Below are 14,959 nucleotides of genomic sequence, written 5' to 3'. Positions count from 1 at the left end.
CTAGGTTAGCCCTCCCCCAGCTTTCCTCATTTTTGCCACCTTTTTTTGGCCTTTTCTAGTATTTCACATGCCTTTTTACATTCTGGCTTCCCTCTGTCATCACTGCCTCAGATGACAGCAAGAACAGATGAAAAATTCCTAAAGGAAAAGATTAAAGGCATTTAAATTCCCTTGTTAAAAAGGGGCTTTTTCTCCTTGGTCTCCTCTCCATTCTGCTACACTATGGGCTAGAATTCTGCCACGTGTATAACCACAACTAAATGAGGAGCTCAGTGCAGTTCTACCTGGACTAAACACAACAAGATAAACACTATAATGAGGACTGATTCCCCTCAAAGCGAGAGGGGATCTTTTCCAAACCAGATCATGGCAAGTGAGGGCAGGGTAGACTTTGCAGGGTTCATGCTTTACCACTCCTGCATATACAGACTTGTTTTATCTAGGGCTGTCAAACCAACACCTTTTTCTACCATTTCAGGATATAAGTGTTTTACTTTTCTCTTATATCTATATCTCTATATATTCTTTTTTTTTCCTTTTAATGAAAGGGGATTGAACTTTCAACAACTACGATAACCAAGTCTGACTTGACCTCAGGGTGTTTTGTGTGTCTCCAAAGACAGCATTTTCTCATGCAGCATGTGCTGATGGAACAAGATGCGGTGGGATGTGGGGAAGGCAGGATTTCATCCGTACTCACTGTGCTGCGCTGCATTTAAATTAGACCTGTAGCATACGCTGAATGAATATCACACGCGTAGCCGTGCACTTTGGCTTTTTCCTTCAGGTAGCTTATCTAGACTCGAGTGATCTTAATGAGAATCGGTGTCAGAGAAAACAGCTCCCTTTTGCTTGTTTTTCAAGTGAGGTGCAGCTTTAGCAGAAGTAGCCTTAAGGCTAATGAAACCAGCTGTCATTCATCTCCAGCCAGCGGACGCTGACGGGCCCAACTGGAATGTAACCTGAGTTGTGTTTATTTTTTTCTCTGTAGGTGGGAACAAGGAGGTATATGGCTCCCGAAGTGTTAGAGGGAGCAATCAACTTCCAACGAGACGCCTTCCTTAGAATAGACATGTATGCAATGGGACTGGTGTTGTGGGAGTTGGTCTCCAGATGTAAAGCAGTTGATGGTAAGAATAAAGATGTTCTCTGTTCCGGAGGAGGGCTCTGTTTCAATGTCATTTAGCTGTCTAAAGAATGGGCCCGGCTTTGTTTAAAAAAAAATAATCATCGATAGTGTGTTTTTATTAAGCAGCTAAACTGTTTTTCGCTTGCTTGGTTTTTAACATAAGCTGTCACCCTCTGTGGAGAAGAACCTTTGTAGTGTTCGAGTCTCCAAGCGTTAACTGTGTGCCCATTACATTGCAAATGGGCTGAAAACTCAGAGGGTGAAGGAGAAGGTGACTCCTCCATCAGTGATGGGTGTCCCTTGGTCCCAAGCCTGCTCTGTGCTGCTCTCCATGTGACTCTGCGTGCCTGTCCTTGACCCAGGCAAGCTTGGAGCTCTGGAGAAGAGCTGTGTTCACCTTGGGCTTGGCTGTCAAGCCTGACTTGTGAAGGATGTTGTGGTAGCCTGAATGGAAAGCCCGTTGATGAAAAAATAGCAGGAACACAGGGATGGAAGGATCTTCCTGGGTCAACAAGTCCATTTCCCTGCTGTCATAAGTTGTTAGGAATTAATCTTTGAGTTTTGCTGATCAAGCCCTCTCTCAGCAGTGGGTTGTTCCATCTACAAGTTTGGAGGATCTCACTTTCTCTTGGGTGATCCAAAAGATGGGCTTTCACGGTGTCCCTTTTCTCAGAGTTTTAATCCTATAATGATGCTGCAAAATGGGGCATCATTTCTGTCCAAATAGCATGTTTGTTCCTTAGTGACATCCTTGCCATTTGCAGGACGTTGCCCCTGGTCAGGGAAGCAGTTGTTTAACTGTAGTAGCTCCAAGGCTGTTTGCTCCAGTTTCTTTCCTCTTGCATAAATATGGGTGCTGTGGACTGACTATCAAGTTCATAAATTAATAGTACCTCACCTGGACTTCAAATAGTTTTGTTAGTATTGCAGTAGCACTGAGGAGCTTGATTATAATTAGGATGCATGCATAGGCTTGTGGTAAGAGGAGGTGTTTCCTTCAAAAAGTTACTAGTTAAAGCTAAAATGCTAGAGGAGCAGGAAGGTTGGAGCACAGTGGTACCCACATTACTGCAGGTCTTTGTTAGATGTAAGAATAATCCTTCTCTGCTGAGGCTCCCCCAGATACCCACTTGGATTTTTGCCTGTCATGTTTGTGATCTCTTTCCAGCTGCTCTCAGGCAGCAGCCGGCCAGGATGTTCCAGGTGTTGTACACAGCACCATTAAATCGGAGGAAAAGCTCCCTTTGGGATGAGAGAGAGTTTTGCTGAACCTCATCTGCACTTACAGCTCAGAAGTGATGTTGTGTAAATTGCATCACTTTATTTAACAGATCTGCTCCATCTTTGTGGTCAAAATCACATCTGCTGGCTTCAGTGACCATTAGCCCTAGTCCTGATGTGTGAAGCTGAAAGGCAATGAATGTAACTTCAGACACAGAGCTTTGACTCGGTTCCAGTTGTGGGATAGTCGGTGAGGATGGTTTGGCTGGGAGATGACCAGTGCAGCTCTTTATAACCTTTATTCCTACTGGAGGAAGAGGAAGGGAAGGTCACGAGCATTATTGCGCCATACATTGTAATGAGTGTTTCAGTTTAGTTTAGTGACCAGCATTGTGCCAGCAATGATAACCAGTTTTAGTAATTTTTTTTTTTCTGAGTACCTAAACATCATGTTCTTGGTGTCACAGTTGATGACCAGCTAAAGTGCTCAGCTCTTTTATTTTAGTCTGGAAAAGCCCTCTTGAAATATCTCTGCTCTTGAAAGAGATCACTCTTCACTACTGACAAATCCCAAGTGATGCCGCAGAGCACCCTGAGAAAGCCCATCAGTTAAGTTGGGCTGTGTTTGTGAGTGAACATCTATGCATTGCCAAAGGCCAAATGACATTTCAATAAGCAGAAGTTATTCCTACCGTCCGGCGTCTGTACTCATACTCTGTTGTCTCATTCCCATGGCCCAGGGCAGTTCACAGCCATAACTGGTGTAACTAAAGCATTCAAAAATCATTTTGCATTCGGGAGCTGGTACCTGGGACAAGTGCATCTGGCTACAGCGTGTCAGGGTGGACTCAAACCCATGAACAAGCCAGATTGCAAAGCAAGAAATTATAAGTGTTGTATATGCTTGACTTTGCTACTCAGTGCCTAAAATGAAATTATGACTATGCTGAAACCTTTCTCTGGGTTATTGTGTGTTGAATTGCTATGCTAAAACATGAGGAGGAATGGGCTGATTTGCTCTTTCTGTTAAAATAAATCACAGGCTACCCAGCAAGCGTCCTCAAGGAGAGTGGTGGGATTGGGAGGCCTGGTGGCGGGTTCAGATTCATAACTCAACAAGGAGAAATGTGTGGTCAGACAAGCAGCAGGGACAGCAGAGTCCATTGTGCGGGAGGAATGTAAATCACATTTGTCTGCAGCGCCATGTGAACTTCAGGTTTTGCTGCAGTGGGCTGAGGTTGCTCTGGAGCCACAGCTCATTCATGCACAGGGAGGACGTGGCTCTGCAGAGGACATTTCTGTAGTAACCTCATTCTCCATGTGCACCTTAGGTCCCGTGGATGAATATATGCTGCCTTTCGAAGAAGAAATAGGTCAGCACCCATCCCTTGAGGACCTGCAAGAAGTGGTGGTTCACAAGAAGATGCGCCCCGTGTTCAAGGATCACTGGCTGAAACACCCCGTACGTCCCTCCTGGTTAACGTGGAAATTTTGTGTGTTTGTGTGACAAGGAATGAGGGATGGGGGTTATACATCACTCGTTAGCTTCAAAGAGAACTCAGTGCCAGGGAATAGGGGTGGCTCAGCACCTTCATGCTCCCCTTTCCATTTGTCTCTTGTATTTAGAGAATACACCAGCTGATTAAAATCAGCCAGTGCTGAACATGGAGCATGCAGTGGTTTAGTAGGAATCATTTAATATGATGAAAGAACAGAAAATAAAGTCCTTTTCATTAAGAAAAAGCGATCCATACCATTGGAGACGCGTTCCTCACAAATTAGATAGCATGCAAGACCTGAGCGATTTTTTGAGGAAAAATTAATTAGACTTGAAGGCGAGCAGACAATGAAGTCCAGTGCAGCGTGAGTTTCCCAGAGGTAGATCATTTCAGGCTCATGTTTTTAATAAAAGAGGTGATTTTTTTTTTTCCCCCGACTGGGAAACTGAGCAGATGATGAAATCTCACAGGGCTTCAATAAGAAGCTAAATACCTCTAATTTGACAAAACTGCCACGATTTTGGCTAAACTCGGGTGCGCTGCCTCATTGCCTAGAAGTTCAGGAGAGCTGTGGGTTGCAGATAAGGATGACTGTTCTGGTTTCTGGGTAAATGGGGTTCAAGTAAGAGCTGCGCTCGTCCAGCAGTGCTAAATTCAGTTATTTTGGGGATGTCTACAGAAGCCGTTGCAAACAAAACAACCATTTTGTAGTAACTGATACGGTGCTGTCAGCTCTCATGGTTTTACCATGGGGATTATAATACTTGATGTCTTTTAAAGCTTCAGCTGTTCACAGAACCACAGATTGTTAGGAATTAGAAAGGACCTCAGAAGGTCATCCAGTCCAATCCCCCCGCCGGCACAGGAACACCCAGATGAGGTTACACAGGAAGGTGTCCAGGCGGGTTGGAATGTCTACACAGAAGGAGACTCCACAACCTCCCTGGGCAGCCTGGGCCAGGCTCTGGCACCCTCACTGAGAAGAAGTTTCTTCTCATATTTAGGTGGAACCTCCTGTGTTCCAGTTTGAACCCATTGTCCCTTGTCCTACCATTGGTTGTCACTGGGAAGAGCCTGGCTCCATCTGCCTGATACTCATGCTTTACATATTTATAACCATTAATAAGGTCACCTCTCAGTCTCCTCCAAGCTAAAGAGTCCCAGCTCCCTCAGCCTTTCCTCCTATGGGAGATGCTCCACTCTCTTCAACTGTTGAATCTCTGGATGTATGTTGATATTAAAAAAGTACTTTTGGAGCTATGAAAAAAAGCGGGATGTGACCAAACCCTACAGCCTGAGAAAGCAGAAGCATAAGAAAACCTGAAAACTTATATTTAATGTAATTGTTAAAGCTAATCTCATAATTTCCATACCACGAAGAAAATATTAGCTTTTCTTTAGGGCTTTAAGCAGACCTCCCTGTCCACTGCAAGGACAGGGTTTTGTCCAGACGTTGTCACTGAAGGTGCTTTGTCCCCCTTGTTGTCCGCAGGGCTTGGCGCAGCTCTGCGTGACCATCGAAGAGTGCTGGGACCACGACGCGGAGGCTCGGCTCTCGGCGGGCTGTGTGGAGGAGCGCATCGCGCAGATCCGCAAATCCGTAAACGGCACTACCTCGGACTGCCTCGTCTCCATCGTGACGTCCGTCACCAACGTGGACTTGCCGCCCAAAGAGTCTAGTATCTAAGTTCCTGGTTCGCTCTTGTCTTTCCGGACTCAGTGGATTTAAAAAAAAAAAAAAGGAAAAAAAAAATACACGCAAAACACAAAAATCCAACAAACACATGAATGCAGCTGCTATTTTATCTTGACTTTTTATTATTATTGTTATTATTATTATTATTATTATTTTGGATTGGATCAATTTTACCAGCACATTGCTCTACTGTATTAAAAAAAATGGACATTTCAGCAAGCATTCAGGTGCCGACTAATGAATGCAGAAAAGGTGCAGGTACCTCAGAACCTCAACAAACTCACTTCAGTTGTTTTCTTTATTTGATTCAGTTTTCTGGTTTTCTCTTTATCGGTCTGTCTTCTGAGCGGAGCATCTGTGACATAAAGGAAAACCACCTACCATCTTAGAAAACGCAATGCTGCAAACTGTGGAGGAAACTTAAGACTGTTATATAAAGAATACACCTTCCTCAAAAGGATTTTATCCCCCCGTTTTGTTTTGGTTTCGGGTTCAGTTTCTTTTTCTTTTTTCGGAAGTGAGCTTCAAAAAAAAAAAACAGCAGATGTGTCTTTTACGGATCTAACGGGTGTCATTGTAACATGGAAAAAAAAAGAAGTAACTGGGCGGAGAATGTTAATTCTTGATGGTAGAATTGAAGGGGGGAGCGTAGAATAGGGGTGGGGAGAGTGATGTTGGACTTGGCAGCATTTGGGGAAACATCATTTGCTATGGAGCTACTTCTCAGGTAACCATTAGAGGAGGGGAAGGAAATTTCTGGGCAGAGTATTAACGGCTGAAGCGTATGGAGAAAGCGGAGTTAAGAGCCAGTGGCTGTAAACAAGGCGCTCGATCTTGCTTCCGCCAATATCTTGGGCTCGGGTGGTAAAAGAACAAAGCAGAACTATAATTACCTTTCATTTTTTGACTCCAGATACTAATGGGAAGGACGCTTTTAAGCAGCGTCACTGGAAGAGGTGGGAAAGTGCGTTCTCAGAAGCACTTTGGTAAAATACTGGAGAACTTTTGCATCTGGCTCTACGCGCGAGTCAGTTCAGGAAATTTGGCCTGGGGGTTGATTATCCATCGGCCCAAGCTACCGGTGCAGATGGTGAAAAGAGGAAAAGTGCAAAAACATGGCTCTATATTTGTAATTATGTTTTAATTTGGGGTCGGGGGGTGGAAATACCTGAGCAGGTGGCTCCTGTAGCATCCGAGAAGCCGATGAGCTGCCCGGTTGCTGAGCAGCCGCTGTGATTATCGCAGCATCTCTCCGACTGGTCTCTGACACCGCTTTCTCCTTACGAAACTCCAAATTACGTCTTCAAGTGGTGCATATTCTAAAATACCATTATTCTTGTTATGCCATAAACTTGCTCTAGTCAGTGAATGTTCCTAATGCTGCTGATTCAACATTGAGATATTTTTTTAATTTGCAAAACATGCAATGTTTAAAAAAAAAATACAAAAAACTTAAAAAAAAAAACCCACAACACCACAAAATACACACACACGCGTTACGTGGCTTCCGAGGTTTAAGCTGAAACAAACAAGAATTAAAAACTTCATGACCACAGACCACCTCAAACCAGAAATACCTCAGAATTTTCTACTTGTATGAGTTTTATTATATATTTTGTTAGTTGTGTTGTCTTGTAGTGAGTATATTTTAATGTAAGTTGGCTTTTATGACAAGGGAGTTTTAAAAAAAGAAAAAAAGAAAAAAAAAAAAAAAACAAGAAAAAAAGTTCCAAAATCTTTTAGGAAGTGCTACCATTTTTTTGTTTGTTTGTTTTATAAAGCACCATTGTAAATAACTGTATACAGTTGTAGAATAACTGCCTATCTAAGGTACCTGGGCATTATTCACTCTTATTTGTGAAGGCTGTTTTCCATCCTGTGTTATTTTTTGGTCTGTTTTAGTGAAAGGACAGTACATCTTTTTATTTTATTTTATTTTATTTTATTGTTTCTTGTATTTTTTTACGTTGAATATAGCATGAATTCTGTGTGTTGCTAGACTGACAAAGCTACATCCATTGGATGCCAGAACGTCTAAATTTTTCTTTGCATTAAGCCAAAATGCAGTCCTGAACTAATCACCCTGGAATGAAAATGTAAGAAGTCTGTATTATATAAATGAGTTGGACTTGTTGCCACTGCCAAATTGTCAGCATGGTGCACCCTTGCACAGATATAATTTATTAAGCAAGCAAAATCGCTAATTGGACAAAATATAAAGAAAATTGAAATATATTTCTTGAAAAATATAGCTTTAAAACCCAGAGGTCACAAATGAGGACATGGTCCTTTATCTTGAGGAGACATTAAGATAATTGCCTTAATTTGTCTATCTGAATAAAGTCTTAACCTATTCTTTCAATTACTGAATGTATATTGCATATGAGTGTGTACACACATGTAACTGTATTTCCGTGTGTAGGTTTTGGAAGTTTCTGTTTCTTAATGTGCTTCTGTTGAGAACACCTGAACAAAACCAGACAGAACGAGCCCATTTGGACCCGGCCGATGGCCCTGGTGATATTTGGCATCGTTGGGGCCGATGCCGCAACACACGCCTATGCTGAGCATTAAGCGCATCGGTCGCTCTTCTGGCGTCGTGACATTAAGCGCTTAACGCTGAGCATAGCCGTGCAGGTTTGCAGGATCGGTGGCTTTCATGTTTAATACATTTCTGCACTGAGATTTATATAAAAAATGTGACTATGTTTTAGAAGTGAAGTGATGTAAGGGTTGGGGTGGAGCGTAGAGCAGTCGGGATTGAGTGAATCTTTGTTTCGAGGTGAGTTTGCTCCCGTTTCCCGCAAGTGGGAGCCAGCTCATGTCGCTGTAGAAAGAAAAAGCTGTACTGTCTTTTAACTGTTAATATCTGTTTGCTGTTCTGGAGTTTTTTCCTTCAGCATGATGTATGATGGCTAAAACAGGCTTATTACAGCAGTTGCTTTTTATCCTGATTTCTTTAAGAAGCTTTAAAAGTATTTATTGAAAGTGCCATATGATTTTAATAGGCTATTAGACAGTCTCTGAAATGTTCTCTTTTGAGAAAGCATAAACAAAAATTCTCCACGTGTAGCTTATCTTACTGCTGGGAACCGCGCAACCGGACAAACTTTGACCAAATCTTGATTGTAAAGTGCTACATCTTCCCTGGTGTAATGGTTCCTTATAGATCATCTTGTCAACAGGATTCAGAAACTTGATTTTTAAAAGAATTTCCAAATTGTGTGTGTGCTCAGTTAGGAATTTTAAATGTGCGTAGGTATGTATGTCTTGCTATTGCAGCAGAGAAGGAAATCCTGAACTTTTGCATATTTACAGATTTGTACCAGTTTAGCTAATGCTGTTCTTTTAGACTGGTATTTATTTATTTTATTAACAACGACAAGCTCTGATGAACTTATTGGTCTTTCAACACTAGAGCTGTCAAGCAAGTAGCTTCCTCACCATTAATCTAGCGTTGGAACTCTCATTGACACCATGATTTTGGTTCTGTTCAGTACTGCAGAGGTTTTTTCCAAGTCTATAATCAGGCACATCCATAGGTGTAGCTGTAATTAGCAGTTGTGGCTCTTTTCCTCTTAATGCTCACTTGAATGTGACGGATACAACATCTCTTTCATTACTTCCCAAGCACTAAATTTCACTTCCCATGCAGCTCTTCAAACACTTTGCTGTGGAATTTTATTGTTGACTTTCCTCTCTTGTCTGGCAGTTCTTGAATATGCTGGGTAGAAATTCTCCTTGACTTTAGGAATCAGGGTTCCCATCTGTCTGGTGTAACTCCCTTTAGGAATTTACTGCACTGGCTGAACTGGTTTCTTAGGTGGAGAAAGTTTGAGTTCATATTTTGAAACTGGAAATACCACAGGAACTAAAACTGGGTGGTTTTTGAGATGACAGAGCTGTGATGTACTGATGAAGCTGCATTAGTATGGCAAGGCTGGAAATTGTTGGTGGCTCATGTTAAAATATACGTGCATGTTGTAAGAGATGGCTATAAACCAGTCTAACCATCTAGTTCAGTAGTATTAGGCTTATTCGTTATGATTAAAGATTTTAGCTAGTACTGATCATAAAGTTTTCTCTACTTAAAAGAAAACTACTTTTTATTCTGCCTCGTTCTTCAGCTGAAATTCTCTTACTATGCTAGATAAAGTTACACCTATGGAAATGCCGAGATCTTTGTGTATGTTTGTTACGAAGAAAAGGTCCCTCAGTGCTCCCCAGTAACCCCACTGTGTTTTACGTGGATCTCCTGCCTTGCCGCTGTTTCCACGTGAAGTTGTTTGGTTTCAGTCGAAGCAACTGGGTCCGCTCAGTGCAATGTTGCTGGGGGGTATTTCCAGGTTGGTTGGATCAGGCCTCACCGTTAGGAATCCTGATCCCCTTAATATCACAGCACAAAAACCAGAGAACACACGTTTTGTTCCTTTTGTGCTACTTTGGAGGCAGACTGTCAGAACTTGCCCTGTTTCGCAGGGAAAAGATCTGGTTTCACTTAGTATGGAAATAAACTCGTATTGCAGAGGAAGGTGGTGGTTGCTGACGCTGTGACCGTGCTGGTGTTGCAGTCCTGTTCAAGCCACACTCCGCTTAAGAAGTCGCTAAGCAGGAAGTGTCCCGCAAACTATTATCATTTTTACATGCAAAATATTGTTTTGGTAACATTGTAAATAAAATAGACTATATAATAGAAGAAAATAATGACATTTTTACTTTTTTACTTTCGGAAAAAAAAAAATATATATATATATTTTAGTTACATATACAAACAAAAATTCTACATTGTGTGACAATTCTTTTATACCACAAATTATTTTTGTAATGTCTAATATGTTTCTGCAGGGAAAAGGGAGAATTGTCTGTGTATGCACAGCAGATAAATAAATAAATATATGAAATGTTTAAATTACATGTGCACTACGTCAAAGTCTAGAGGATAAAACAAGTTTAGCCTGAAACCAAGTTGAGGAGCAAGTTTGGATGTACTTGGACATGCTTTGAGGATGGCACTGAGTATATGTTTAGGTTATCTTGCATGTCACATCCCTTCTGCTAAAGATGCTTATTGTTTTCCTATGACCATCTTCAGTTTCACCAGGAAGAGTTTTTCCATGTTTTCATGCGAGTGTCCATGTGTGAGCCACGTGTCTTTTGGCATATGCCGTGATGCTGCAGTGAGTTGTGAAGTCAGGATGTTCAAGAATTTACTGAGACCAAATAGCCGGGCTGATCTCGCTCGCTGCCGTATCCGTTTCTAGCAGCTGCGTCTGCTGCATTGACAATATGATCTGTAAGGAGCTGTTGCCAGTAGAGTCTTGATAAAACCAATTCCCAGAAGTTCCTTCTCTCTGAAGTGATACAACTAATCAGGCTTCACCAGAAAATGCAGATATACGCTCTGTGTTCTCACCGTCAGATTTTACGGTCTTGGTCAGAGGCACTAAAGAAAAGGAACGCTGTCATGTGCCAAGTCTTACTTTGAAAAAAAGCATTGCAAATTTGTGTAAGCAATCCAAGGTATTCTAAAAGTATTAAAGAAAAAAAGTTAAAATGTATTATTTTCACTTAAGCTAACTGTTCCCATTGGACTGAAAATTCACTCCGATCTTTTTGGTTCCCTTAACCTTGACAGCACGGTGTCAGTAAGAGTTACTGGAAAAAAAGCTTTAAACCAAACGACCCATTGCGCTACCTTGAAACCTCTTTGACAGTTTGCCTTTTGAATTTAGTGCTTCAGTGACTCCGAGCAGGCTCCTGCAATTGCCGAGTCCTGCATCCGTGTTCTGGGTGAAGTTGTGTCCCTGTGGAAGCCAGAGGGAGACTTGACATCCTGTTCTGTGGGACCAGGAGTGTGCGTGTGTTCCTGGAGCACCTTCTGGTCCCTCACTCAACATGGGACTTTTTTATTTAACTCTAGTTTTAAGGGTGACTCTCGGTTCCCTGACTGAAGTTGTAACCTATCGAGTAAGCAGTAATCCTTTTTGTCAGGACACTTCCACGGAAAGAGATCACACTTGTGTTATGTCCATCCAGCTGTTCTGAAATGTAATGCTATTCTGTTGTGCCTTTATTTTTCCATGTAAAAGCAACTGCTGTAAACTAATTTTTTTTTTCCTTTTACTAGTTTTTTCAGTCTGAAAAAACACTTTTCATTGCCCAGCTGTTATTTCTGGATACAGTCTGTGATCCAGGTATTTCAAGAACCAATTACCTCAAACCTCATGTTAAACAGTGTTGCTATCTGGATTCTTCTTGATACTACAATATCGTAACATACACAAACAGGAACCTTGCTATTTATGGGTGTTTATATATATGTATCATATACATACATACATGTATCTCTATGATACATATATGTAAAGTGACCCCAAGGACTGAAGGAAAAAAGCAAAACTTTTGTTTTCCACCATTGAAACCAAAAGGGCTTCTCTGAAGCTCTATAATGGCATTGTGCTGGATATATATCAAGGAAAGTGCTTCCCTTGTTAGCCTTTTATTTCAGTGTTTGAATGGGGCAGATGATGTGACTAAAACACTTGTTTCTGCATTTTTGGGCCCATTTTGAAGCAGAGGCCTCTTAATCTTTCCAGTTGTTAAAAAAAACCCAAAACCTCAGTGTACAACATTCCAGTACAGTTAGTATTGCAAAACTTTAGCATGTTCTGGGAAGACTTTACAGTGTCTCTTTTTCTGAAAAAAGAAGGCATTGGCAGTTCTTAATTCAACTTTTCAATTGTTTTGAGGAACTGAAGTTTAACCAGTCACCATCAATTAAAATCCTAATTCAGTAGTGGCTGGCATCTCTGTATTGCCACCCCTGTTAAAAGACCAAACCAAAAACCCCAAATCCAACCCAAACCAAAAATCCAACCATGGCCAAGGAGGAGGAGGAGGTTGGAGCATTTCAGAGCTCCTGAAGGTGGACTTTGCACCAGAGCAACTTTGTGCACAGCAAAAAAAACCAATGTGTTGGCAAAACCTAGAACCTGCCTGGCCCTTTTTCCAACTGTCTTCTCCCAAGAACCTCCTCATACAAGCAGAACTTCAGCCACGCTGGCTTCTCCTTAATGGTACTTTGCTGAAGAGAATTCTGTTCAGGAAAGGGGATGGGAGGAAAATAAAAATTAGACCATTCTTTTCAGTAACATTTTAGTCTATATGTTCCCCTCCCAAATATCTCCTTTTAAAAAAATGTATCAGTTTAGCTGATGCAACGTTACAGTCTATATTTTACTTGGACAAAATAGTAGCTGTCCAGTCCAAATAGTAATGAATTTACAATTAGTAGGGATTAATTACTGGTAATTAATGGCTAGTAATTATTTATTACTACAGGAAGAAATGGAGAGGTTTCTCGTTCCCCGGTTTTTCCTTGACTGTCTAATGTTTTTGCAGCTACTGACGGTTTATTATCATCTTTGGTAAATCATTTACAGAAGTACTAAAATCTCCCAGATGGAGGCATTTGCAATGCTCCTGGCCTTCTGATGGAATAACTATGATGCAAAAGGCGACCTGTTGGTGGATGAGAACTGAAGGAGGTGGTTACTGCAAACTAAGTAACATTCTTGACCTCGATTCTATGCCCTGAGTCCGCACAATGCCATTGTCAATCTATTCCAACTATCCGCTTATGAATTCTGCATGATCCTCATGATAGAGTTGAAAGCCTGATCTTTCACCTGTTGATGTTTTTCACGTTCATCCTTGAGTTTAACAAAGTTTATACTGTAAAGTTGACTTAAGTACAGTTTGATGTCAATTCTTGTGGAAAGAGCTTTCTGCATGTAACATTAGACACATACAGTTAAACAACACAGCATAGTACAAAACTCACAAGCAAACGTTTTGGCACCAGCAGAAAGAAATCTCACCCTAACCATTCGTCATTTTAAACCATCGTATTGTAAGTTTTACAGGCTAAATTTGTGCTTTATTTAAAGAAACAAAAATCCTAAGACTTGTCTAGAGTAGTGAAATATGTGTATATCAGTTTTAGGATAAATAGCTAAGTCTTATTACGCTGTGTTACTTAACTTGTATATATAGAGTATACATAAGAGTTTGCAGTAACCTGTTTCTCCAGGATTTCCAGTTTGAATGGATTTAAACTCAAACTATGAGATTAAGTAAATGATTTAGAAGATTGCAGAATAAACTGAGTGTAAATTACAGGAAGCTCTATCAGATGGTGAAATAATTTTTAAAGAGTCTTTTGGTCCTTGGCTCAAATTCAATAAGTACTGTTTGTATACCAAGATATGTGAAATGTAAATGTTGTAGGTTATATTTCACTCTTGTAGCTATAAAAATGTAGAACAGAGATAGCTTGTACTACTGAGTTAACAAAAGTTATACTAAAGTATCCTGTTAAAGAAAAAGTATACAGAGAGTTAAGCTCGTTGCTGTAACCCCTTTTGGATTGAAGTGTGCTGATTTTTTATATATGTATATTATATATATATATTCTGCAAAAGTATATATATATAAAATGTATATATAAAATGGCCTAATGCAGACATCCATTGTATTGCAGTTATGAAATGAAGACATTTTGACAAGAACATTGTATCATAGTTCATGAATTTGCAGTGGATCTTTGTTCCTTTTTACTGTGGTATTTTAGAAATGAGTCTCAAGTTTGACATTAGATCTGCCAAGTTGGAGTTTTGCTGCTTCAGCTTTGCACTGGGTGTCCGAATAAACCAGTATGAATGTAGTATTTGCCCTGTGTGAAGCAGCTACACCCCAACAGATAGGAGGAAAAAAACTAGAAAGAACTATTTCAAGTTTATCTTTTTGTATATGAAAATAAACAGTAAATTACAAATAATTGCTTCTCTTGGTGGTGCGACGTTTAAAGTAATTGGTATTTTATTGTCTTCGGCGTCTAGCTGGAATATTTCTATTTTTTATAGAAGAATGTTTTGGTGTTTTAATGGTATCTCTGCTATCCAAAATCCCTAACAAAATCCCCATAGAGGCACAGCTGGGGTCTCTTCTACCCATCATTTCCCAATTCTTCCAAAGGGAAAAGAGAATTGGCTTGAATCGCTGAGTCCTTTTCAGCACATTGCCTCTTGCAGCCCTGTGGTAACGCTGCGTATCGTTCCCAGTGAATAACTGTTCGCACAGAGCGTTACACGCACGTTAAGCTGTATCAATACAAAGTCCAGCAATGTAGCTGTGACTGCCAGTGATGGGGCGTTTAAGCTAAAAATGGATATTTCCTGGGGTACTGCGGGCTGTTGGCAAACTCACAAGTGCTGCAGGGTTCCCAGTCAGGGAAATGGCCTCAGCGTGAGGTACCTGCTGTCAGGGCGAGCGTCGGACCTGGGGCTGATGCACCTTCCACATACCATGGGGGTTTTTTGACTACAAAAAAAAACCAAACCCTGAGCTCCTTGT

The 14,959-nt window shown here is 40.9% G+C and overlaps 1 protein-coding gene across 3 annotated transcripts in view; it reads left to right on the top strand.

The window, feature by feature from the left end:
* Nucleotides 1-5,621, top strand: part of ACVR2B (activin A receptor type 2B) — a 100,584-nt gene extending 94,963 nt beyond the window's left edge. For all 3 annotated transcript variants that reach the window (XM_021301214.2, XM_065050382.1, XM_065050381.1), the window contains exons 9-11: nt 992-1,130; nt 3,682-3,812; nt 5,342-5,621. In XM_021301214.2, the coding sequence (XP_021156889.1) occupies nt 992-1,130; nt 3,682-3,812; nt 5,342-5,536 (465 nt within the window). In that variant the 3' untranslated portion in view covers nt 5,537-5,621. The remainder of the gene's footprint in view (nt 1-991; nt 1,131-3,681; nt 3,813-5,341) is intronic.
* The last annotated feature ends 9,338 nt before the right edge of the window (nt 5,622-14,959 follow it).

The sequence above is a fragment of the Columba livia genome, chromosome 2, assembly GCF_036013475.1.
Source record: "Columba livia isolate bColLiv1 breed racing homer chromosome 2, bColLiv1.pat.W.v2, whole genome shotgun sequence".
Taxonomy (NCBI): Eukaryota; Metazoa; Chordata; class Aves; order Columbiformes; family Columbidae; genus Columba; species Columba livia.
This window is presented reverse-complemented; position numbering and strand designations above follow the sequence as displayed.